Source organism: Ceratotherium simum, chromosome X (genome assembly GCF_057802395.1).
Source record: "Ceratotherium simum simum isolate JZ-2026a chromosome X, ASM5780239v1, whole genome shotgun sequence".
NCBI lineage: Eukaryota > Metazoa > Chordata > Mammalia > Perissodactyla > Rhinocerotidae > Ceratotherium > Ceratotherium simum.
Genome location: NC_141940.1, coordinates 41,271,909 through 41,299,782, shown reverse-complemented (window position 1 = coordinate 41,299,782; position 27,874 = coordinate 41,271,909). Strand labels below are relative to the sequence as shown.

General features: G+C 36.4%; 1 protein-coding gene across 15 annotated transcripts in view; it reads left to right on the top strand.

The window, feature by feature from the left end:
* Positions 1-25,504, top strand: part of PWWP3B (PWWP domain containing 3B) — a 29,253-nt gene extending 3,749 nt beyond the window's left edge. For 2 of the 15 annotated variants that reach the window (XM_087426905.1, XM_087426906.1), the window contains exons 3-7: positions 84-3,155; positions 3,870-3,968; positions 5,351-5,536; positions 20,382-20,456; positions 21,507-25,504. In XM_087426905.1, the coding sequence (XP_087283031.1) occupies positions 21,727-23,814 (2,088 nt within the window). In that variant the 5' untranslated portion in view covers positions 84-3,155; positions 3,870-3,968; positions 5,351-5,536; positions 20,382-20,456; positions 21,507-21,726 and the 3' untranslated portion in view covers positions 23,815-25,504. Of the gene's footprint in view, positions 1-83; positions 3,156-3,869; positions 3,969-5,350; positions 5,537-16,835; positions 17,040-18,022; positions 18,129-18,876; positions 18,976-20,381; positions 20,457-21,506 lie in introns of all 15 variants that reach the window. The other 13 variants (XM_087426912.1, XM_087426919.1, XM_087426915.1 and 10 more) reach the window with 13 other exon arrangements.
* The last annotated feature ends 2,370 nt before the right edge of the window (positions 25,505-27,874 follow it).

Here is a 27,874-nt window from a genome sequence, read left to right as displayed (position 1 = left end):
CATTGACAACAATCTTTCTGCTTAGTGAGGTAAACTTCTTATCTGATCCTTTTTCTTTTTTGCCATGTTTTAATCTAATCTAGTTGTCACTCATTGAAAACAGTTTATTCAAGATATTTTGTGAAGTTTCAGAAGGTAAGAAGAGGCAACAACAGGTGAGAACCATTTACTAGCCGTAACACGAGAGTTAAGGGTTCTTCAAAAACACTGCTTTTCTAAAAAACTAGGCAGTTAAAACCAGACCAGTGACCTAAGGATTTTTCCAGCGTATTGTATATCTATTGAATGATTTCTTGTCTATATTCAGATGCACTAGTTGTGCATATGCAAATTCAGTTTCTTGCTGGTTAAATTAGGACTTCTTTTCCCCCTTTTGCCATCTTTCCTGTCTCATCTGTCTCTTACTGAACATTTAGACGGATACTGACCTCTTTTTTATTCTTGTACCATTGAATATGGTTTAATATTTAGACCTCCTAGGTTAATATCAGAGTGACTCGTGGCTCTTGTCGTACGTGACTCATGCCTCTTTCTTAACTATACTATCTAGTATGGGGGGTTGACAACTTAGCATAGTTGTCAAGTATTTGAAAGTTTTCTCTCCACTGAGCTAATTAAGGTCTAAACTCACAACTCTCTGTCTGCCTGCCTGTTTGAACACTTCAAAAACATAACTCTGTCAAAATGCACCCAAGGCAAACTCTTAAAGGCTAGACATTGGGTTATGCAAACAGAAATCCATATCTCCTCACTAAAGAACCTTTGATGTTCTTTATTCAGATTGGTTACGGGAATAATTTTGACCCAGCCTGACCCTTCTGTTATGTGTCTCTGGAAGAATGATGGCTTCTTCTTTCTTTAGAGTTCGCAATGCAGACGGTTTTCTTTCTCTTCGTTTGTTAATTACAGGAAGAGCTATGTCATACTGCAGCTCTGTTTCTCTAACCTGAATAGTCAGAGGTGGCAGGAGACAGGAGTCATGTTTTCTCGTTCACTGTGATAATGGATAGCGTTGTGAGCACCTCACCAACTTTAGCTACATTTTATAAATTTTTGTTTTTAAACTTAGCATAACATTATCTTAAGAGAACTAACCCTGAGAATGACCCGTTGGCAGTGTGTAAGTTTTAACACTTCCTGGGAAACCACACTCTAAGTTAAAAGCAATAAAGATCTAAATTTAAATTTTAACTTCTTGGATATTTTGTGAACAAAAAAGCTCAATAAAAGAGGATAGAAAAATGATTTTCCCGTATCGAATTAGCAATTGCAAACAATAAAAGCGCAAGAACAAGGAGGTGCCAATTGTAAATGAAGATGGAATGAAATAGGCATTTCTCTACATAACAAATGATTTTCAGCTCTGTCCAGGAATAGCCGTAACTGAAAGGGAAGGTACTGCTGAGCCCTGCAACACAAAAGAGACATGTCATAACTACTATGACACGAATGCTATCGTGCAGATATGGTCAGTGCAAAAGCATAGTGTGGAAAAATATTTTTTAATTTCTGTGGGAATGTGGAATTATGTAAAAGGTGGAGAGTTCATAGGTAAGTATGGTAGTTAATGAAGATGGTTGTAGTTCACCAATGTGTTCACCAGCAGCGACATGAGATTAAGCAACACTGGCTCTGAGGTTACATTCACCAATTCCCTCACAGTCTGAAGGTGAGTGACAGCTACGTTGATTCTACCTAAAAGACAGGATTCTAAGCCCAGGAGGCAGTGAGTACTGGTGGAGAGAGAACACATCCTTCTGTTTTGGAGTCAAACAGACTTGGGCTTTGATTTTGTCTTGCCCTCTTCTCAGCTTGGTGACCTCGCACATGAGCAGGAGTGCCCATTTCCTCTCTCCCTTGCCAACTGTCCATTGTATCATTTCTCTGTAAGTCAAATTAGGTAGAAAAATTAAATATCATTTCTGTTTATGTTTGCATCTCTGATTTTTAGGTAAGGTGAGTATCTTTTATGTATTGTTCAGTTTTAATTTTTATTTGGAACGTTTGGATTTTGAGGAGCCTCAATGAATAACACCTCCCTTTCTCTACTGAACAAATTGAAGAAATTGATATAAAACAAATGAAGTTGCAAATGGAAGCCAAAATGTCAGCTTTTGTACAAAGGGAAGGTAAGTTGCAGAGCATTGATTATTGTGAGTCAAGTGGGCCTTACAACACCAAATCTGAACAAATCTACCAAACAACCTAGAGGCTTGCAGCTGTACAAGAAGGACAGAGATACCTTAGTTGCACTACATGAGCTTGCTCACAGGGAAGTAAATATCGGTAGCAGGGAAGAATTATTCCCTCCGAACATTGTGAATTGCCTATTTATGTCCTTTGAGCATTTTTTTTTACTTTGCTGTTTATTTCTTATTAATTTGTAAGATTTACTTTAGATTAGAGATATTTTTTAGTTGAAAACAGATTTGTCAAGCTTGTTCTTCCGTTTTCAACTTTGGTTTATTGAGTTTTTACCACAGTTTTCTTTCTTTTTTTTCAATTTCAGTATATCCAGATACATATCTTCTTTCTTTAAGGATTTTAGTTGACGTTTTATGTTTGGAAATGACTTTATTGAAAAAACTATGAAACGTTCTGAAGGATGAATGAGACAACCTGAGGAAAAAGAGAGACATACCATCTCCCAGGGCCAGAAGAATTAAAATGATAGAGATTTAATTCTCCACAAAATAATGTATTAATTCACTACAATTACAAACAAAGATCTAGCAGGTCTTTTTAATGGACCTTGACCAGCTGGGTCTTAAAATCTTTTGTAGAAATAATGTGCCAGAAAGAACAAAAAACAAAATATAAAAGAGAGATTTTTAACTGGGTTTTTATTATATGATAAAAGGATTTGCTACTTCTTTGTAGGTAATCACCTACCTCTGTGGTTTGAATGGAAATTAAAGAGACACATGTTGCCATTTTGCTTTCAAGTCTGTCAAAAATGGACGTTTTTCCCCTTTAAGTGAATTAGAGTTAACTTGGCGATTCTCCTCCCTCTAATTGAGGGAAAGGCCCCCTGCTTTCCCCATCACAGGGAGAGGGCGGAGCATTCTCTGAGAAGCTTGGATGTGAGCTGTGCCTGGCCGGTCTTGGGGGAGGGGCTGCATTTCACGAGGCTGCAGCTGACAAGAAGCTTCAAGGTAATGGCTGTCTTAAAGCTAGTTATTTTCTGGAAATTTCTTCAGGCTTTGGTGTTACGGTGGAAAAAAAATAGAGTTTGTTACCTGGGAGAGGTGTAAATGGAATATGGTTTTGGGAAAATTGCTGTTTTTGTGACAGAATCAATGCCCTGAAAATTTAGTTTCTCCCGATATTTTTTGAAGTCCACAGTGTGGGAATGGGTGATCAGATTACAGCTTCTAAATTAAGACTTCAGTGAGGCTGCCGTTCATGTAAATTTTTTACATGGCATTCAGTGTTTCTATCTTTGTTACAGATTTTATTATATTTTGATTTAAACGCATTATTCTACACAAAAAATAACTGATAGAAAAATGTAAACATAAAAAGTGATTGAACATACAAACACAAATATAAATGTACACGAACATGGAAGGGATTCAGATATGCTGTTGAGTCATAACGTTTGTAAAAAATAAATGCATTTTCCTTAAAGAGGGAAATAGATTCCCATGTTAACAGTCAGCATCTCTGGAGTGTTCAGATTACTGGGGATTTCAAAACATATTTTTAACCGGTTTCAGCATTTTTAGAATGCTTTATTCCATGATCACTTTTTATAATTAGAAGAGTAAAATGAAGCTGAAACAGTGTACCCATTTGATTTCAGACATGTAAACATTCATAGACACACACAGACATACAAACATACCCCCCTTGTCTTTTGCTGATAGTGGAAATTTTCCTGGACCTGATCAAGCGCATAGCCTGGTTGCTGTGTTGGCTACAGCCCTGCGTGTGTCTTCCTTGCAACTCATTCTTTCAGACCACAGGTATGGCCATGGTCAGCAAGAACCATTTCTTTATATCTTAAGTTTAAGAGTGAGACGGGGAGAGGATTTGGTTTATTTCTGTTAGCAGTTTTTAAAATATTACATGGCATGGTGCATCCATACAATTGAATGTTATATAGCTGACAAATGGAAGTATGAACGTGTATCTATTTGAAAAGATATCTGAGAAGTACTATTAGGCGAAAAACGCAAATTGCAGAATGGCAAGCACCATATTATGTCATTTAAAGGTAAAGAACTGTGTTAATACAATATGTGTAACAAAATCAGAAAAAATATAAGGCTACCTACTAATGGGATTATTTGTGTGGTTGGAGAGACAGGACAGTCTTTATTATCTCTATTGAAAAATAATTCTTAGTACGTATTTAGTCATTTTTTTAACAATATCAGAAAAAAGTTTGCGATAAAATGTTAGAAATTGGGGGGGAATTACATTTGAAGTGATTCATAAAAAATCACATTGAAATTACTTATTGATATGAAAAAACTTTCAAACCATGCACTTAAGCGTGGTAAAAGGCTGGTCTGAAATTATATCATTCACGGATATATGTAAAGAAAACATTTGGAAAGACAGTCAGGAAACAATAATATTACTTTTCCAGAATTATACTTTCTTTTTATAAATCTTACCTTTTCAATTTTCAGTAAGCATGCAATTATTTTTAATCAGACAATTGGAAGTAAAGACATTAACATTTCATTTTTTGTGTAATGCATAACAAAACTCTAAATTTGAGCATGGTATATTCTAAAAGCCTGAGAAAACTGCTGGCTTGGCAGGATGTAGTTCCCACCCTTCTCCCATAAGAAGGATCTAGTAGCAAGTAACGGGATGCAGTTCTGGTACTGGTCACAAGATGGCGCATGCCAGATTTTCCAGATTTTCTCCAGGCAACTATTTTTATGAAGTGAACAAACAAAGCCAAGAAACATATTTTGTATTAGCAAACTATGAGACAGCATGTAGAGTGTGATTGCAGTTCCATTGAAAAAACTGTACGTGTCTAGAAGCAAAAGCCCCACATGAGAACTCAAACAGAAAGCATTAAAAAAAGTAGTTACATAGAATTTGGCCTATGGAAGACACAAGACGATTGTTATTTCCCTCTCTCCTGTCCCCACCTCACACTTTTCCTGAGAGAGATGATTTCAGCATGAACCAAATAATAACTGTGTCACAGAGAACACTTCAAATAATAAGAACAAAAAGGAAAATAAACATGGCATCTACATCACAGATGAGATTTCATCTAGTTCCTGTGTTTCATAATGGATGCCTGCTAACGTTTTGGTGGGGAAGTTTCTTTACACCTTTTCCATTTAGTTGGTTTGATTTCCTGTTTCCTTTTGAACAGCTTAAGTTAATATCAGAGATGCACATGACCTTGAGAATCTGCATGTGATGCCAGTTGAGCCTCAGAAAGGCAGTGCGACCACAGAAGCGTTGAGCAGGGAGAAGGCTCTGCTGGACAAGCAGTTGGAGTGAGAATCAAAACAACTGGAACACAGGGCCAGACACTCCATGATCTGTGTAACATTGGGTAAGGCTCTTCCCATTTCATGTTAAAACATGGTTGAGAATATGGAGTACATCTCATTTTGAAGCCAGCTCAGTAGCCATAACATTTTAAATTAAAAACCCCAGAATCCAGTGTTAGGAAAGAATTAAATATGTTAAATTCCTATAAAGAAATTATACAAATGGGTATAACGATGTCTAATTATGGAAGACTTGAAGGACCCAGCCAATTGCCTGACTCTTAAGAAATCCTTGAAAACTACCCTATTCAATAGGTAGCCATGACAGCCATTCCAAATATCTGACTTCTAAGCTTATCCTCTTAATGAGGTCGTTGTGTTGTTGTCTGAGTCGAGGAGACACAAACTCCAGTATCTGTGTCTGGCTGCCTTGGGTAGATAGGGCAGCACTGGCAACTTTAAAAAGTTAAAAGATTACCCTAGAATAAACCTTGAGAGGCCTCAAAGTATCGAAATATCAAATAACAGAAATGGTGTCCGTGATGCACTCCCCAGCAACCCCCCAATCTCCTACTATACACACACTCATTCATTCCTCATATGCACTAGCTATAATAAGGCCTACATACTGGGGCATTATAGAACTACTTTTCTTTTATTGAATTTTTAAATATTTCCCCAACTACAATGTGTTTCTTTGGTGCCCAGTATTTATTCATCTTTTGTATGTCTTCTCCATTTTCATTGTCCATTTTCCTTCTCTTTTGGCAGAAGAAATCCCTTTGCTTATTCTCTTTTCTCTTTGCCTTTTCTTTAAGTGAGTATCCTCTAGTATTGCCAATTCAAAATTATTTATTCCAGCTTTCTTGCAAGTTTTCAGGAGGATATGTGTAAACACAGAAAGAGAAAACTATTTGGTAGCCCTAAGGCATTAGAGACCTCTAAAATCACTGTTTTTGTGGTTAACCAGGCAGTCAAACAGAGACCAACGACCTAAAGATTTTTCTAGATGATTCAGAGTTCACTCATTGATTTCTACACTATGTCCAGAGGTACCATTCAAATCACATGCACATTCAGATCTTCAGTGGTTCATTTTGAACTTCCTTTCTTTTTTTCCCTTTGCTTCTTTTTTTTTTTTAATTTTTTTGTTTATTGCAGTAACATTGGTTTATAACATTGTAAAAATTTCAGGTGTACATCATTGTACTTCTATTTCTGCATAGATTACATCATGTTCACCACCAAAATACTAATTACAACCCATCACCACACACATGTACCCAATTATCCCTTTCACCCTCCTCCCTCCCCCCTTTCCCTCTGGTAACCACCAATCCAATCTCTGTCCCTATGTGTTTGTTTATTGTTGTTATTATCTACTACTTAATGAAGGAAATCATATGGTATTTGACCTTCTCCCTCTGACTTATTTCACTTTGCATTATACCCTCAATGTCCATCCACGTTGTCACAAATGACTGGATTTCATCGTTTCTTATACTCTGGTTTCTCTTCAGATCGTATAAATCTTTCGCCTTTCCCTTTGCTTATGTTCATATCTACTTCCTGCTACACACTTAGACTGTTACTGAACTTTTAAAAATTATTTTAACCTTATGATATATTTTGATATCTAGTAGTACCAGTTGTCCCTCAGTCAGCTAGTAAAGTTAGAAGTTGGTCCTAAACCCATATATCTGTCTATTTGAGAACTTCTAACACATAACAACCTTGCCATAACGCTTGTCTGAGAAACTCTGAAGTTTAGACATTGTATCTTTTGACAGTCTCTCATATCTCCTCACTAAAGAATTGATAAGTACCTTTATTCAGAGTGGTGACAGGAATAATTTTGTTTCAGCCTGGATCTTTTCCTATAAGTGTCTCAGAGAATGGTGACGGGGAGCCAGGCGGGGGAGACAAGAAAGGGATTCCTTTTTTCTTTAAATTCACCAAGGAAGGTCCCATAGAGGTCTTTCTATTTGCTTGTTAATCTCGGAAAGAACACTACAGTTTAGTCTCTCTACTTCAATGCTCAGAGTGTAGTAAAGCTTTGTTTGCTATGTGCTGTGATGATGATGTTGTGAGGTCCTTATCAACCTTTCTTCAACATCTTTTAATATGTTTCCCATTCTATCATCCTGAATCTTGATTTCCTAGCAGCTTCATCCATTGGCACTGTGTAGGTTTTAGCATTACCTGGAGAATACAAAATCTCCAAACATGGCAGGTTTATCTTCTTGTGACCTCTAGGTCACTGGTTGGTATTTTTTCTTTTTTGCCTCTCGATGTGTTCACGTACATTTGACCAGAGATTATGATGTCCCTTTGGCCCTGGCAGTGATTCGCTATCTGGCTTGCCTTTTTCTTACCTGGGATGTTCATCCTTAGTAAGCTTTCTTCTGATGTTCTTCCTCTTCAGATGGACTGAAATTAAGCCAGTGAACATTAATAATAAGATTTTAACTTTGTTTACATCCAGTTTCAGGTATTTGTTTGTGCCTATGCCTTAGGGGTCATTGAATATTTTGAATATCCATTAAGTATCTAAGATTCCTTGCTTTACTAATGCTCATGGCCCCCGCATGATTTTTGGGAGTGTTCTAACTGAACCATTTCCGCTCTTTTATATGGACTTTATACACTAAAAATATTGGTATTTGTTGAGGCCGGCCCCATGGCGTAGTGGTTAACTCCAGCTTGCTCTGCTTCAGCGTCCCAGGTTCATGGGTTTGGATCCCGGGTGCGGACCTGCACCACTCATCAGTCACGCTGTGGTGGCAATCCACATAGAAAATAGAGGAAGGTTGGCGCAGATGTTAGCTCAGGGCTAATCTTCCTCAAGCAAAAAACGAGGAAGATTGGCAACAGATGTTAGCTCAGGGTGAATCTTCCTCAGCAAAAAAATAAAATAAATAAAAAAATAAAATAGATTTAAAAAAAAAGAAAAAAATATCGATTTTTTTAATTCTATAATCACTACATCTCTTGTATGTTATTTGCCTTCTGCTCTCTTACTGAGAACATATTCTTAACCAGGTCTCCAGCTCCAGATTATAGCACTTTGGCTTATACACCTTCCTTTCCTTCTGCTCACATGGTTGAGTGGCATGTGAGAACTTCAGTGTAGTTAAAGGCTCTGCCAATGAGGATAAATTTCGCAAACTATAGGGTGCTAAAGTCATCTGGATTCTTGACATTTGTCCTGCATTAACTAACTTTCAATTAAAGAGATAGTTAATGAAGATATAAATTTATAGAAAGAGTTATATAACTACATCAAAAGTTAGGGGTCTTAGGTGCCCCCCCAACATTTTAAAGCAAATTCAGAAATAGAAGTTAATAAAAATTGATTAAAGAGATTAGAACAAATTGAATTTCTAATATATTCTTTGTACACTCCAGATGATATTTTTACACATACCTTGTGGTATCCACAGCTTTCTTTGGCAATTATCCATCTAAAGTTACAAATCAAAATTCCTATATGTATCCCCATTACTCTCACAGTAAAACACAAACTTCTTATATAGATAATATTCTGATTTTGGATGCCTTTTTAAGACTCAAGTTTATTGGGATATAATTTTCAGAGTTAAAGTCACTCTTTTAGGTGTATAGTTTGATGAGTTTTGACAAAGATATGCTGTCATGTAATGACCAATATAGTCAAGCTAAAGAATGTTTCCATAATTTCAAAGTTCCCTCCTGCCCCATCATAGTCAATATTCTCTCTCTACCCTGATTCCTGACAATCCTGATCTAATTTTTGTCCCTATAGTTTTTCATTTTCTAGAATGTCATATAAACGGATGCCTTTTGCGTCTGGCTTCTTTCATTAGCATAATGTTTCTGATACTTACCCGTGTTGTCACATGTATCAGTAGTTTATTCCTTATTATAGCTTAGAGGTATTCTATTATTCTACAATTTGTGTATCTACTCACCAGATTTATAGTTTTTGGTCATTATGACTAAAATTGTTGTAAACATTCCAGAACAGGTCTTTGTCTGTACATTAGTTTTCATTTCTCTTGGGTAAATACCTAGAAGTGGAATTTCTGGATTAATGGTAAGTGTGTGTCTAACTATTATATATTAGAAACTGCCAAACTGTTTTCTAAAGTAGCTGTGATATTTTATGTGTCCACCAGCAATGTATGAGTTCCAGTAGCTCTGCATCTTTGTCAGTAGTTGATACTGTCGGGTTTTTTTCTCTTTTTAATATTAGCCATTCTTATAAAAGTGTTGCTGGTATCTCATTGTAGTTTTACTTGTGTATCCTTAATTACTAATAGTGTTGAGCATCTTTTTAATGTGCTCATTTTACATTTATATCTCTTCTTTTATGAAGGTCTATTTAAATTCTTTGTCCATTTTTTTAATTGGGTTGTTATTCTTATTATTGAATTGTAAGAGTTCTTTATATATTCGGGATAAAAGTTCTTTATCACATATGTGTTTTGCAAATATATTTTCTCACTTTGTGGATTTTCATTTTATTTTTTGAAGAGCAGAAGTTTTCAAGTCCAATTTTTCAAATTTTTTATGGTCCGTGTTTTTTGTGTCCTAATAAATCTTTGCCTGACTGAAGGTCTCAAAGATTTTCCACCAGAAGTTTTATAATATTTACTTTTACATTTAGGTCAGTAATTTATTTTGAGTTAATTTTTGTATTGGCTTTAACTAAGGGGTCAAGATGAATATTTTTGAATATGATTTTCAATTTTTCCAGCACTATTTGTTGAAAAGACCATCATTTCTTCATTTAATTGCCATTGTCAAAAATCTATTGACCATATTTGCTGGTCTATTTGTATTCTATTTATCTATATGTCTATCTTATGCCAATAATACACTGTCTTGATTACTGTAGTCTTAAAATCAGGTAACGTGAGTCTTCCAACTTTGTATTTCCTCCTCAAAATTAGTCTGGCTATTCTAGTTCTTTTGCTTTTTCATATACATTTTAGAGATATCATCTCAATTTCTGCAAAAAGCCTGCTGAGGTTTTTATTGAGATTGTAATGATTCTATAGATATATTTCGGGAGAAGTTACATCCTAAAAATAGTTAATCTTTCAGTCAATGAACATGGTATAGTTCTCCATTTATTTAGATCTTCTTTAATTTTTCTTATCAATGTTTTGAAGTCTTCAGCATACAAATCATGCACATATTTGTTACATTTATTCTACCTTAGTATTTCCTGTTTTTTGATATTATAAATGGTACTTTTTAAAATTTCAACTTCCACATTTTATTTTATAGAAATAAATTATTTTATATTAACCTTGTATCTGGTGATATTGATAAACTTACTTATGAGGTCTAATAGTTTTTTTCCTTGGTAAATTCATTGGAGTTTTTTAAATTGATCATCATGTTGTCTGCAAATAAAGACAGCTCTATGTCTTTCTTTTTAATCTGTATTCCTTTAATTTATTTTTCAGGCATTGTTGTATTGCCTAGGATCTCCAATATAATGTTGAGTAGAAGTGGTGAGAGCAGACATCCTTGCCTTGTTCCTGATTTTAGAGGAAAAGCATTCTGTGTTTTACCATTAAGTGTGATGTTAACTTGAGGTTTTTGGTAGATATCCTTGATCAGGTTGAGGAAGATCCATTTAATTCCTAGTGTGCCTAACATTTTTTATCACGAATGTTTGTGGAATTATGTCAAATGCTTTTTCTGCATCAATTGAGATGATCTTTTTTTTTCCTCTTTAGTCTGTTGGTACAGTGAATTACATTGAATGATTTGCAAATGTATAACCATGCTTGCATTCTCGGGATAAACTCTGTTTGGCCATGATATATTATCCTTTTTCTATATCACTTGATTTTTTTCTGTATCATTTTCTATGTCATTTCTATATCTATATTATTGGATCTGTGTCTCTGTTTATGAGAGACATTGATCTGTAGTTTTCTTCACTTGTCATGATTTTTCTTGTCTAGTTTTGGTATCAGGTTAATGCTGGTATCATAAAATATGTTGAAGATTGTGTCCTCCTTTTCTCACTTCATTGATTAGAGTGGAGCCTGGAGTGCCAGAGGATTTTTCTCAATGATCTCTCTCCACCCTAAATTTTCAGCAGTCCCCACATCTGTTCCACTGGGTGGTGGGGGTGGGGGGGCTCTCTTCATGCTCTTGCCTGTTTCACTGCAGTGGTCTCCTCTTATTATTAGGCGCTAGACTCATGGTGAGGCAGGGAATGCTCTCTGTTGTCCTGTCCAGCTTCAACCTTAGGGAGCCCCTATGCATCTGGACATTGAGGCTTGTGCTTTCCCAGCATTCTTTCCTCTCGGCATGACAGCTAACCTCAGATTTGTATCTGGGGTTGGTTTTTGGTGAGAGATACATTCTTGCCCCTTCCTCATCAGTAGCTGACCACTGCTTTTTATTCATGTAGGATCCTGGGCCAGAGGGTTTCCTGCTCCTCCTCAGGGGCAGAGGGTTTTTGCTTCTATTTCTCCCCCAGTGGCAATTGGATCTCTGCCTTTGTCCTGGGGGTGGGAGGGTTTCCTATCTCCCCCTCCCCAGTCAGATAGATTTTCCCTCTACCCCTCTTCAGGAAGTGATAGAATTTTACCTGGCTCCAGTAGTAGAGGGCTTGCTACATCTCCTCTAGTGGCTTAAGGCTTTTGCTTCCCACGGTAGAAAGGTTTTGATAACTGTATGGGGCTGTGTGTCTCTCCGCCAGCAACAGCTGATTATTGCCTCCTGCATGCCTGAACCACTTGACGTGGGCTGTTTTTGGTCTCCTCCTTTGTCCCCAGTCATGTTTATGTACTTCTGGTTAAGGACTATGAAAAAGAACTTGGCAGTGAGTGTATAAGTGTCTGAAACACCAGATAATCCAAACTACCTGCTTGAATGACAGCCACCTCTGTCTCCATGCTTTGCCAAAGATAAAACAGTACGTATGTCCCTCTTTAAAGGGGCTGGTCATCCTTTGGAATTCAGTTCTCTGATGGGCTCAAGGAATGTTATGGTTCTGTAGATTATCTACATTTTTATCATTATTAAGTTATGGGTGACATTTTCTTGTGGCTTTTTATTTCCTAAGTGGAAGTGAAACTGGTGCCTTTTAATAATGTATGTATGGGTGTTATTTTTGTTATTAAATATGCTTTAGGAAGAAGCAGATGGTTTCTAAAGCTTATGTTTACAGATTTTTATGTAATGGTTATTAAATTTTTTCATTTAAACTTTTAAAATTATACTGTAAAGTGTCATATATATGATTTTTTTGGATACACTTCTTTGGATTTTACACATGTATAGATTTATATAATCACTACCAGTCATAATACTAAAGAGTTCCATCACCCCACAACTTCCTGTGCTCTCCTTATATGGTCACACCCTCCTCCTACCTGTCACCATAACTATACTTTTTTCTTTTTGAGAATGTCATATAAAAGGAATAATACAATATTGTTTCAGACACACCCTAGGTGACCCACTGCCTTGTATAATTTCCTCCCCTTAATTGTGGGCAGAACCTGTGACTTGTTTCCTTTTCTTTTAATTTATTTTTTATTTTATTGCATTCACATTGGTATATAACATTGTATAAATTTCAGGTGAACATCATTGTACTTCTATTTCTGCATAGATTACATCATGTTCACCACCCAAATAGTAATTATAATCCATCACCACACACATGTGCCTAATCATCCCTTTCACCCTCCTCCTTCCCCCCTTCCCCTCTGGTAACAGCCAATCCAATCTCTGTCTCTGTGTTTTTGTTTGTTGTTTTTATCTTCTACTTATGAGTGAGATAATATGGTATTTGACCTTCTCCCTCTGACTTATTTCACTTGGCATAATACCCTCAATGTCCATCCATGTTGTCACAAATGGCTGGATTTCATCATTTCTTATGGCTGAGTAGTATTCCACTGTGTATATATACCACATCTTCTTCATCCATTCGTCCCTTGATGGGCACCTAGGTTGCTTCCAAGTCTTGGCTATTGAGAATAATGCTGCAGTGAACACAAGGGTGCATGTATCTTGACGCGTTCATGTTTTCATGTTCTTTGGATAAATACCCAGCAATGCAATAGCTGGATTGTGTGATAGCTCTATCCTTAATTTTTTGAGGAATCTCCTTACTGTTTTCCATAGTGGCTGCACCAGTTTTCACTCCCACCATCAGTGTATGAGAGTTCCCTTCTCGCCACATCTTTTCCAATACTTTTTGTTTCCTGTCTTGTTAATTATAGCCATTCTGACGTGCGTGAGGTGCTATCTCATTGTGGTTTTGATTTGCATCTCCCTAATAGTTAATGATGTTGAACATCTTTTCATGTGCCTATTGGCCATCTGTATATCTTCTTTGGAGAATTGTGTGTTCAGAACTTTTGCCCATTTTTTCATTGGGTTGTTAGTTTTTTTTGTTGTTGAGATGTATGAGTTCTTTATATATTTGGAGATTAACCCTTTATCAGACATATGGTTTGCAAATAGCTTCTCTCAATTGTTAGGTTGTCTTTTTGTTTTGTTGATGGTTTACTGTGCTGTGCAGAAACTTTTTAGTTTGATGCAGTCCCATTTGTTTATTTTTTCTATTTCCCTTGCCCGGTCAGACATGGTACTTGTCTGAAAATATGTTGCTGAGACCCATATTGAAGAGCATACTTCCTATGTTTTCTTCTAGAAGTTTCGTGGTTTCAGGTCTTAACATTCAAATCTTTAATCCATTTTGAATTAATTTTTGTGTATGGTGTAAGATAGTGGTCTACTTTCATTCTTTTGCATGTGGCTGTCCAGCTTTCCCAACACCATTTGTTTGAAGAGACTTTCCTTTCTCTGTTGTATGTTCTTGGCTCCTTTGTTGAAAATTAGCTGTCCATAGACAAGTGGGTTTATTTCTGGGCTCTCAATTCTATTCCATTGATCTGTGTGTCTGTTTCTGTGCCAGTACCATGCTGTTTTGGTTACTGTAGCTTTGTAGTATATCTTGAAATCAGGGAGTGTGATACCTCCAGCTTTGTCCCTTTTTTCTCAGAATTCTTTTGGCTATTCGGGGTCCTTTGTTGTTCCATATAAGTTTTAGGATTCTTTGTTCTGTTTCTGTGAAAAATGTTGTTGGAACTTTGATAGGGATTGCATTGAATCTATAGATTGCTCTAGGAAGTATGGACATCTTAACTATGTTAATTCTTCCAATCCAAGAGCACAGAATGCATACACTAACAATGATGCAGCAGAAAGAGAAATTAAGAATACAATCCCATTTACATTTGCAGCAAAAAGAATAAAATACCTAGGAATAAACTTAACCAAATAGATGAAAGATCTCTACACTGAAAACTATAAAACATTGCTTAAAGAAATTGAAGAAGACACAAAGAAATGTGACTTGTTTGTAATCAACAGAGTTTGGCAAAAGTGATGGGATGTCACTCACTCCCATAATTACATTATGTTATATAAGACTGATTTATGTTAACTTAGATGCAGAACCAGGTACAGAATTCTCCTTTAAGTTCCAGTGATTCCCAATCCATAACTATTTCAAATGCATTGATTAATTCACCCATTCATCCAACACACACTGATAGAGCATTTTCCACTTGCAATGAGATAGGTACAGTGGATCTTAGTAATTGGAGTGAGGACTTTGGAGTCAAAGTACCTGAATTCAAATCCCATGTGCCAAATACCCTCTAGATATCCTTGTAAAAGTTTATTAACCTCTCCAATTCCTCATCTACAAAATGGGAATACTAATAATACCCACCTAACAAGATTTTGTGAGAATCAAGGGAAATGGTGTATAAGAGCACTTGGCAAAGTGCCGGGCACATGGTAAGAAACGCTTTTGCCTTCTATCATCTTTGTCATCATTATTAATAATATTACTATTGTTATGCAGAATGAGTCAGTTATAAGACTCTCCTCCATGAAATAAGTATCTGATTGTTAAATGAGATAATCTATGAAGTGCTGGGAACAGTGCTTGGCGTATAGGAAGCTTTTATAGATATTAGATATTATATGTATAATTATTATCTATCTTCATTATAATAATAGTAGTAGTATTAACATTTATTATTATCGGTTATCATTCTTCTCCCTCTCCTTCTACACAACAGTGAAATATAAAATATTATCCAAGGAATAAAATCTTTTCCTTTGCATTTTGCTTGGAAAATGGTGAGGTGATGTAGCATTTCTTGATTTATGTACAATATAGAAAATAGACTAAATAAATGCAAAAAAGTATAGTTTTAATGTAATGACCATACTTTATGTGCATTTGGTTTTTTCCAAACATATGAAATGAGAAGAAAGTATAAGAAATATTACATTATAAAATATATAATTGAATATATCTTCATTTATATAAAGCCGTATTTACACTGGCCTGATAATCCTCTTTAAATTATATAGTAATTAATTATATTAATATAGTAATATATTATTATATATTATATATAATATATTATATATTATATTATATATATATTATATATATATTATATATATAATATATATTATATATATAATATATAATATTACTATATTAATATAGTAATATAGTAATTATATAGTAATCCTTTGAAAGCTTTGAAAAGATTAATTCTGTAATAAGAATGATATTATTTCTGTTGGTGATTGTAACATCAGCTATTTTGTTCTACTACTAGAAAGAGAGGCTGGAAAACACAGTAACTTAGGTAAGATAGAAGTTTATTGTTTCACTAAGTTAAAGTGATTGGAATGAGGTGGTCACATTATTCAAGGATTCAGGATCTTCCATCCCTAGTGAGTTGCATCCTTTTTCTAAGTCACTTCTTGATCCAAATTCTATCATGGTCAAATTCTAGGGGGGAAGCAAGAGAAAGAGGGAAAGTGAAAAAAAGCCCAAGCTGTCTGTTTGCCCCTTTTGGTGGTACCTTCTCTAGAATATTCACAACTATTTCTGCTTATATTCTTTGACATGAAACTCTATCACATAGCCATGGCTTACAGTAGGGGAGTCTGGGAAAAGTAATATTTTAAGAGTTTGCACTGCCACTCTCAATGCAGCTGGGGTCCTGCTAATGAGAAAGAATGCAGAGTGGATTTGAGGGGGGCAACTAGAAGTTTCTGTCTCAGTCATTATAAATATGATACATGGTTGTAAAAAAGCATTAAACAAATAACAGAAGTCTGTAAAAAATCAAAAGGGAAAACTTCCTGTGGCAAAGAGAATGCTACGTGTTCACCAAACTCTGTTTCATTTTCTTCCTGGATTATAGGAGACTACCTTCCCCAGCCTCTATGGCAGTTTTAGCTAGTTGACTGTGACCAGCAGTGATGTTTGCCAGACTTCGCCCCTAAAACTTTCCACAGGGTCTCCAACCTCCCTCTTCATAAGATGGCTAGCCAGGTGCAAAGAATGCAGTGGAGGATTTCAAGGCCAAAGAATATGGTAGAGCCATAGGATGGATGAAGTTTGAGTCCCTTAATGACTGCTTGGAACAGAGAACCCTCCCCCTTTCTGGCCGCTTGATAACCTACGCTGAATTTTGACATCAGCAAAATAAGCTTTTGTGGGTAAGCCTCTGAGATTTAGGGGTTGTTTATAGCACAAAACATCATGTACTGTAATTCTTACAGCCCTCAATAGTACACCAGCCTAGAGATAATCTTCATTAATTTATTGGTATTTATTGTTCCAATATTAATGCTTATATAAAAGTGGATTTTTAAAATATGTATTACATCTTATATGATACAGAGGCCAAAAAAAGCACTTCATCCCCAAATATCTTCATTCTTAAAATTATCACTAATGATATTTAAAATTGGCTTTCTAAGTTAAATCAGAAATCTAAATTTAAAGTTAACACAGGAGAATTTTAGTGAACAAAATCTGCAAAATGTATTTCAGACATACAAATAAAGACATGTAAATATTTAAAAATTAATTTTCCCCACATTGAATTGCCTGAGTGAAAAATACTAGCAAAATATAAGAAGAAGGAATTGCCAATTATTGATGAAGTTATGTGAAATGGATACTTTCCTGCCAAATCAGTGATTTTTCAGCCTCTAGTCAGAAATATCCGTGTTTACTTTCCTGAAGTGTTTAAAAGAAGAACTGAATAAAAGGAGAGACATACCATGTCCTGGAAACAGAAAAAAAATATATTATAAAGAAGCCATTCTCCCTAAAATAATGTACAGTTTTACTGCAATCCCAATCCAGATACTTAGTGAGCTATTTTAATGGAGTTTGACCAGCTGAGTTTTTTAAATTTACCTGCAGAGGTAAGATGCCAGAGAAGACAAGGAAAAGATACATAAGGAATATTTTAAACTAGATTTTTATTTTTTAATAAAGTGATTTGCTACCTCTTTTTATCAAGAAATCGCACACCCTAAAAATTTGAATGGAAATTAAACAGACACTTGTTGCCATTTCTCTTTAAAGTTCTTTCAAAATGAACATTTCTACCCTTAATACTTCAGCAGTTTAACTGGGCAGTTCTCCCCCCTCTGATTCAGGGAGAGGCCTTCTGTCTTTCCCATCACAGAGAGGGGGCGGAGCATTCTCTGAGAAGCTTGGATGTGAGCTGTGCCTGGCTGGTCTTGGGGGAGGGGCTGCATTTCACCAGGCTGCAGCTGACAAGAAGCTTCAAGGTAATGGCTGTCTTAAAGCTAGTTATTTTCTAGAGACTTCTCAGTGCCCTAAAGAGGAGAAAAATAGGGACAGTGGTCTTGGAGTGGTGGGAAGGGTGTGTGGTTTTCAGAGAATTGATGGCATTTTGAAAAAATTAATCTTTTGGAATTTTTGTATCTCTCAATGCTTTAAAACTCCACAGTGAGAGAAGGAGTGATCAGATTACAGCCTCTATATTAAGACTTTAGTGCAGCATGGCCATTCATGCTAATTTATTGACTTTACATTCCGTGTTTGTGTTTCTGAACATTCTGTTTGAATTTTTAAGCATTTATTAATTTACACAGAAAAATGACAGATACAAATATTTGACAGCATGGGAGAAAATACTCCTGTGAATTGACACATAGAGAGACTATGTATGTATCACCTGTACATGAGTATGGAAAGGGGAGCAAATATGTAGTTCAGTGAAGACACTTGGACATATATATGCATGTATATATGTGTGATTAGAAAAAATCTGGGAGAAAATAAACCCCCATATTAGTCAGCATTTCTGGGTGGTTAGTTTACTATTTTGATATTATCTTTTAGCCTGTTTCAGCATCTTTAGAGTAAATTTCCCCATGATTATTTTTATAATGAAATAAATGAAGCTGAAATAAAAATGAAGCTGAAACAACATACCCATTTTGTTTCAAACACGCAAACCTTCATAGACACACACACACATGCAAACATACCCCCCTTGTCTTTTGCCGATAGTGGAAATTTTCCTGGACCTGATCAAGTGCGTAGCCTGGTTGCTGTGTTGGCTACAGCCCTGCGTGTGTCCTCCTTGCAACTCATTCTTTCAGACCACAGGTATGACTGTGGTCGACAAGAACCAGTTTTCTATATATTTTAAGTTTAAGAGTGAGATGAAGAGAGGATTTGGTTTATTTCTATAAGCAGTTTTTAAAATATTTTATGGCATAGTGTAACCATACAATAGAATACTACATATCTGGAGACTAGAAACATGAACCTCTGCATATAGTGATTTGAAATGTCTGAGAAATAGTATAAAGTGAAAAAAGCAAATTATAGCATAGTATTTATCATATGATCTCACTTAAAAATAAATATGTATGTTAGTAAAACATATGTATGCTACTACAGTACATGCAACCAAATGTGGGATTTTGTATTTGCATAGTTGGAAAGACAAAGCTAGCTTTACTGCTCTCTATTTAAAATATTATTAATATATACTTATTCATTTACTTGTTTTACATCATCAGGGAAAATATTGAGATAAAATGTTGCAAATGTGGGAAAAACCTCATTTTAAGTAATTCATAAAAGGTCATGTGGAAAATGTTTATGTAGAATGATGTCCAAACTGTGCTCTTAATTGAGATCTGATGTTGATTTGAAATGATATGCATTCATATATACATGTAACAAAATTCTAGAAATATAGAAAATATTCATAGGGATTATTTGTATAGAGTTGTACTTTGATTTGCATGTATCTTTCTGCATCTTTTCAATTGTTAATAAGCTTCTGGATGTTTTTATAACCAGAAACATTGTAGTTGAAGACATTATGATCCCGTTATTGTCCTACACAAGAAAACCCTTGAATTTAGAATAGAAAATTCTAGAAGCCTTGGAAGGCTCCTGGCTGGCTAAATGTAGTTCCCACCCTTCTCTCATAAGAAGGATCTGATAGTGATTGAGGCCTGGCTTATACCTCCTGGGGAGGCTGCAGTTCTGGTTCTAGTCACAAGATGGCGCTTGCCAGGTTTCCTAAATTTTCTCCAGGCAACTATTTTTATGATGTAGGCAAAAAAAGCAATGAGACATATTTTTTATTAGTGGACTATGAGACAGCATGTAGAGCGTGATTAAAATTCTGTTGAAAAAATTATATGTGTAAAGAAGGAAAAATCCACATGGTGACTGATGTGAAGATTCAAACAAAATCTACTGTCTGGCTCATAGTAGATAGAAGGCGATTGTCACTTCCCTTCTCTCTTGTCCTCACCTCACACTTTTCCCGAGAGAGATGATTTCAGCATGAACCAAATAATATAAGTGTATCACAAAGAGAGAATTTAAAATAATAAGAACAAGAAGGAAAATAAACATGGTGTCTACATTACAGATGAGATTTCATCTCATTCCTGTGTTTCAGAATGGCACACCTGCTCAAGTTTTGGTAGGGAAGTTTATTTATGCCTTTTCCACTTAACTGGTTTCATTCCCTGTCTCCTTTTGGACAGCCTGTCTCCTTTTGGAGTGAGAATCAAGACAACTGGATCACAGGGCCAGACCTTCCACGATACACGTGACATTGGGTAAGGCTCTTCTCATTTCATGAAACATTTTACATTAAAAACATGTTGAAAACTTGGAGTATAATTTATTTTCCTTACTACTCTGCAGCCATAGCATTTTAAATTAAAAGCCACATTTAATAGTAAAATCATGTTAGGTTGAAAATTTGAGGTATAACTTATTTTGCTCCCTGTTCTATAGCCATAATATATTGTAATTAAAAGTCATAGCTTCTAGTTTGGGGAAAAAAAATCTCATGTGTTAAACCACTATGAAGAAATCATGCAAAGGGCTATTCAGATTTCTACCTGAGGTCCTAGCTTGCTGTCCGGCTCTCAAGAAATCGTTGATAACTATCCTTTCCAATAAGTGAACATAGCCGCCATTCTGAATCTCTGCCTTCTAAGCTCATGTTTTTAACAAGGTCATTGTGTTGTTGTCTGGGTCCAGGAGATATATACCCTGTTATCTTTGTCTGCCCTTGGGTGAACAGGGAAGCATTTATAGCTTAAAAATTATAAAGCTGTGTGTTTAGCTAGAACAGTGTTTCTCAAGGAGTTCTTCTTGGACAAGTAGCGTTAGAATCACTTGAGAACTTATTAGAAATACAAAATGTTGGGTCCTATCTAGACCTTCTGAATAAAACTCTCAGGATAGAGCCTAGAAATCTAGTTTTATTAAGCCCTCCAGATGATTCTGATGCATGCTAAGTTTAGAGTCCTACTGCCCTAGGTATAACATTAGGGGCACAAAATTACCAAAGTATCTAATAACATAAATAGAGTCCTTGACACACCATTGTAACCTCTCTCACCTCTGCTGGCATGTATACAAATTCACTTATTAATAATCATGTGCAGTAATAAGGGCAAGTTCTTGAATTTGAGGTATTATAAAACCACTTCTCCAATTCTTATCCTCCACCTTACATTATGCTACATTTTTCTCCTCCGTCTGATGCCCCACTGAGCGTTGTCCTTTCTTTTGTCTCTTCTCTATTTGCAATTGCTCACCTTCTACTTTGCCACAATAATTTTATTTGCTGATACTTTTCTTCTTCCCTATTTCAGTATCTTCCATATTGTCCCATTCAAACAACGTGTTCAAGCATCCTTGGGAATTTCAGCTGGAGGCGAACAGGCCACACAAGGTGTAAACCTTTGTAGTTTTAAGACAAAAGAGGCTTTGGTAAGAGTATTGTTTTTGGTAGGAACTGCCTTAGCAGTGACAAGAATAGCCAGACACCTCAATCTCTGATAATAACTTCTTGGTCTACAAATCTAAATCATAATGGATACCGAGTATGTCCTGTGCAATTGGAAAGACCAGTTATGGCCAGCAAAAGTTTTGTCCAGATCTGAGACTTCATCAAACAGTAAGAGAAAAAAGACATTTTCCCTAGAAGTTCAAATACTCTCACTAGATGATAAAATTCAAGTGGAAAGCACAGAAACAAAGATCCTAAACAAATCTCAGATTGAAGCCATTGCCTCCTCACTATCAGCACAGTCAGAGGTCGGTACTCCACCTAAAGAGGAAACAGCCTATGGAAGGTCACTAAAAGTGGCACTGGATATTCTGAGTGAGAGAGCAAATTTGAGTCAAGCAAGCAGTTCAGATGAAGAAGAGACCACTACACTGTCTCAAAATGTACCACAAAATCTTTCTGATTCACCACCTCCTAAAAAGTATCGAAAACACGAAGAAGACTTATTGAAGTGTCTTGAGGAAAGTGAAAATCCAACATCCCTGTTAGTATCTTCAGAGAATAATGATTCCTTGTATGATGATAAATCACAGGTACATGCAACCACTGATAGTATTCCGAGTGAAATGGAGACAAAGTCATCACAAAACTCCAGCTGGCACCAAACTTTTCCTTCACTTTCAAAAGATGATGATGATGAAAAGGAGAACAAGAAAAAGATTCACATCTCAACAGTTATGTCTTCTCATTCCACAATCAAAGAGGAGGGTGCATGTGTTAAAGATGAAAAGTTTGCTCCAACTTTGCCATCAGATATCTTGACTGTGCCCAAAGCTTTGAAAGAGGACGCACGGGACATCTGCCCAGAGACTCTAGCTATTTCCTCTGAATGCCCTACCATCTCAGAGAATATTGAAGATCCTGGAGAGGGTCCATCGAATCCATGCTCAGATACCAGCCAGAATCAACCTATTGTGGAATCAGAGATGGGTGCTGCGGCATCCCCCGGGCATTGTTCGTGGGAATGTCAGGTTTCACTTAGTGCCTCTAATCGTGTCCTGGATTACTCACTCCTTCTTGTGAATAATGAAAGAAATCTTCAGAGACTGGATTTTGAGGAACGTGGGGAAGAAGTTCAAGCTTCTGACAAGTCAGTGCATCTAAATCCTATTGACGCTTCTGTATTAGATGATAGTGAGGAAGATGAAGAACTTCCACGCTTTGTTTTTCATTATGAGCCACGTTCATTTGAAACAGGAATGATAGTCTGGTTTAAATATCAAAAATATCCCTTCTGGCCAGCAGTGGTAAAAAGCATCAGGCGAAAAGAGAAAAAAGCAAGTGTGCTTTTTGTTGAGGCAAACATGAATCCTGAAAAGAGAGGTATTAGAGTGCCTTTTAGAAGATTAAAGAAATTTGATTGTAAAGAGAAACAAGCACTAGTGGATAAAGCCAGAGAGGATTACAGCGAAAGTATTGACTGGTGCATCTCGCTGATTTGTGACTACAGAGTTAGAATAGGTTGTGGTTCTTTTGCAGGCTCTTTCCTTGAGTATTATGCTGCTGACATTAGTTACCCAATTAGGAAAGCAATCAAACAGGATACCTTCAGGAACTTATTTCCAAAGCTGCATAATGAAGATTCTGTGGAACCGATGGTTGTGACTTCCCAGACCAAGAAAATGTCCTTCCAGAAAATTCTCCCTGACCGAATGAAGGCTGCTCGGGACCGAGCCAACAAGAACCTAGTGGACTTCATTGTGAATGCAAGGGGAACAGAGAACCATCTTCTAGCCATTTTAAAAGGCACTAAAGGCTCCAGGTGGCTGAAAGCATTTTTGAATGCAAATAGGTTCACGCCCTGTATTGAAACATACTTTGAGGATGAAGATCAGTTGGATGAGGTGGTGAAATATTTACAAGAAATCTACAAACAAATAGATGAAAGAATGCTGACTCTGATAAGAGATGATAAAATAAAATTTATCCTAGAAGTTCTTCTGCCAGAAGCAATCATTTGTTCAATTTCTGCTGTTGATGGATTAGATTACAAGGCAGCCGAAGCGAAGTATCTAAAAGGGCCATCTCTAGGATACAGGGAAAGAGAATTATTCGATGCAAAAATCATATTCGAAAAGAGACGGAAACCATTAACAAATGAAGCTCGTTAAATCTCCTGAGAGTCCAAACCATAACAGGAAGCTTTCATAGATATTACTTTTGAAAGATCTCTGAGCATTTCTCTCTAACGCATAAATATTTTCCAGAAATGGGAGACTTTGGGTAATGTGTTCACTATTTTTTGTGTTCTAGGATCTGTATTACTACATATTCATTTCCTTTGCTTATGCTTCTTCAAAGTCAATTTTGTTAACATATTTCAGCAGTTCTACTTTCCTGTACATTTTTAGAATGCATAATTCCTGAATGAGTTTTAAGGGAAAGTACTATTTTGTTTTTTGACATTTTTGTGTCTATGCTGTATAGTTAAATAGAGTGTGCACAATCATTTTAATATTAAAATTGCACTGGTATTAGATATTACGCAAGATAATTAGAAAAAAAGTATAAAAAATGTCAATTATATATTTTTGCTTAATTTTTATAAAATATTGGGTTTTCTCTTAAGATAGTTTAATTATTTTTCCTGCCATGCCTATTTATTTTTGGAAAAAATATTTCTGAAGCGTAGAACCAAAGATAGAGATGCTTTGCTATATATTATAGCTAACTGCAGTTGCTTTTGCAAGAAAACAATCTAGAATTCAAAAATAAAGTAAAGGGATTACCTGCATGCAGTCTATATGTGTGTGAATAACAGCTCAGCATGCAGAAAATAATTTTGGCAGCCTTGAACAGGATTGTTCATTCTACACTCCCCTGAAATTCCGTTTATGGGAGTGTCTATTATTTAATAGCTGAATGGTTTCTTAAAACAGACAGGCTTTTGGCTGTCTTCATAACTAAGAGTGACTGTATCTTAATATAGCCGTCTGACTACATGTGGAAGGCAGCTAGAGTCATTGTATTCAAGGTCTGGCTACTCTAGATATGAGTCCAGGCTGACTGCTTAAGAGCCCATCTTGTTTGATATAAACTGTAGAAAATGCAAGCACTTTGTTCTGAGTCTTGTATCTCCAAATACATAGTCATTTGTTTCAAACCAAGCAATCTTTCATCTGGCTTTTTCGTAGAATAGTTCCAGTTAGTTCCAATAATATAAACGCCAACTGGTAAGTCATTCCAGAACTACTAGAAAGAGGAGATGGACCAGAATCTGTGAATTTGGAAATGGGTCACAGAGAAAGCCTCCATTTGGCCAGATATGACAATTATGCAAATGTGTTTAAAAATACACAATTAAAAGTTAAAGTCTGAAGCCAATGAAGTGTTTATTCTAACTTGAAACAAGACTTTAGTGAGAATAAATGTTTGTTAGGAGAGCTACTTTATTTTAAAAACTTGACATAAAATTAAATGCTAAAGGCTTAACATGAACCTGTCTGCATTTTTACTCTTAGAGTGAGACAACTATCACTCTTGGGCTTTTGTTATGTGTTCACATGGCCACATGTTTATGTGCAAGTTGCAAAAGTTCGATGTTTTGATTTTCAGTAAAACCATATCTTTCACCTTGGATGTTCACTTCATCATACTTCAGATTGTGCAGCTACATATAAATGGTGTTTCTGTAGATTTATATATATGTGTGTGTGTGTGTGTGTGTATATATATACACATACATATATATATATATATATATATATAATTTGTTTGGAATTTTTGCTTGTTGTAGTTGTCATCATTTTAGTGCTTGTTATACATTATCCTATCATTCTAAATAAATATTCACTTTCATGATTGATTTTGTAGTATTTTAAAAGAAAACCTTCCAAACTGTATAAGCTTCAGATTCCACAGAACCTTCTCTGGACCCTGCCCGACAAAGACCAAGACTCCTCGCACATACAGCGTGTACCAATCCACATAGCTTCCTCACGATCCTGAGAAGTTTTTGACAACATACCATTGCCACACTATATGTGTACCTTAAAACCCTGGGAAAACACACTGTATTTATTCTATAACATTGTGTGCCTTTGATTCCAATACATTACCCACCTTCAGTTTTCTCAGTGGAACCATCTCTATCTCTTGGTTCTACTATTTTCTTTACTACCTCATTCACTCATTCATATGAGTATGAGCCAGCAGAGCAAGCGATGTGTGATTTAAAGCTCTGCTCTAAGAACTTGAAATGCCATATTTAAAGTGACCCGGATGACAGGGTCAGATTTAAGGTGAACCAGATGACAGTCTAATTTCTAAAATGATTAGGATGCACTACTTCACCATAATATGAGAAGTATTTATTAACCTCATGGGCTAACTGCCTGTATTTGAAAATCAGAGCCTCAAGCTTCCCCGTATTTGTGAGTTCCTGAGTATCTGGTTTGGGGTAAAGGTAAATCTGTACCTCCTGTGCCAGTAAGCACTTGATTCTTCCTGGAATGTCATTTATATTGTGACATATATTGAAGTGAGGGAGATGTGCCTCAGACATGCATCTATTCTCTTTGAGTGAGTTGGCATTTGAAGTGTGGGAGTGGATGAATTTGACTTCCAACTCAGTGTGGATTCTGGGATCCCTTTCAGCCAGAGTGGTTGTTGAGGCAGGCTCTAAGATTGCCCTAATCTGGATCTCTAACCTAGATTTGTGTGTCTGATGGGGATGCCCAACTTGCCTCCGCCCTTTGGGTTAAGGAGACCCTCATCTCCTCTAGTCATAAAGCAGACTGCTGAATATCAGGCTCAGATTCTAATTGTAAGATTGACAGAGCTGCATGAAAACTGCATTCACAACATTTACAGGTCTCTATATCAATATATGTATCCTAATAAGGAAAGAGTAGAACTCTGAGACCTGGAAGAGCAATGAGTATAAGAATTTAGAATACCTACAAGCCCTTGAACCTCCAGCCCAGCAAAAGCAGCCCCCTAAGCCTTGCAATTGGAGAGCAGCCTCCCTGTTCCTAGAGACAAGGCAATAACCTCATCTAAAGCAGCTACCTCAAAAGACATTGCTTGTCTTACTCAACATTCAGCACTGATATTTTTCATTCCATTCAACTCATAAGGGTAAAGTATCATCACAGCATAAGGAGCAAAATACAATCTCTGTTTATGTGGAAAATCCAGAAGGAGCTATAGGAACTGGCTAATATGTACTAGCATGCACTGGGATAATATACGTTGGAATGGATTTTGAGGATGTTGAATTAGCAAGGGAAGGGGGCAGAATATTACTGACATGGGAGCATGCATCTATGAACTCAGGGTTCAATGAGCTGGAGCTGCCTTAATATGCTGCTCAGATGGCATCTTTAAGCTCGGACAACAGCCTACGGGAAATGAGATGGAAGTACTGGAATCTCCTTGCCAGAGTACTAAGGAATTGGTGAGAAGGTCAAAGAGTGAAGGTATTAGAAATGATTTATTGCGTGACACAAGAGGACCTATCTTTAAACTATTTTCCCTGGGAGGGCAAAGGAGACACTACTGTAATAAGGGCTGTGTTGGTAAGGGCAACACACATTTTTGAGAAGTTTAGTGTTGGCTCTCCTCTAGAAACTATGATTGGAAGTAAACTATGTTGCAGTGGAGATGACAGGATTCCAGAATGGCAGGCCCAGATGGTGGCACAAAACCTCAGGGGCAAGTTGGGCATCATTACCATAATGGGAAGCAAAGTCAGAGTGGAGTCAGGCTGTTTTGATTGACAGAAATCTATGGCAATGCCTTATAGATAGTATTCCAGGAATAGATATATGGACAGCTGACTGTAGTATTACTTCTTTCATACAAAAAGACAAACATGAGATTTGGCAAGCCAAAGTCTGATGTTAGCAGCTGCAGTGGAAAATAATGGTCGTCCACCAAGTTTTTGGATCTGCAGTGCAACTTGCCCTGCTACTCAGGTCATATGACTCAGCATATCCAATAGTGTTTACAGTATCTATGCTGGATAAGGAAGCACTATCTAGTCATTCTAAACCATAACATGGGAACTGCAACACAAAATCCTGAGGTTCTGAACAAAATCTGTACCTCCTGTGCCAGTAAACTACTTGCCGTTTAAAAAACAGCTCCTTGTATGCTATTGAGGCTTAGTAGATATGGAGTGCCTAACCAAGAGACAGCAAGTGACTATATGACAGGAGCTGCCCACCA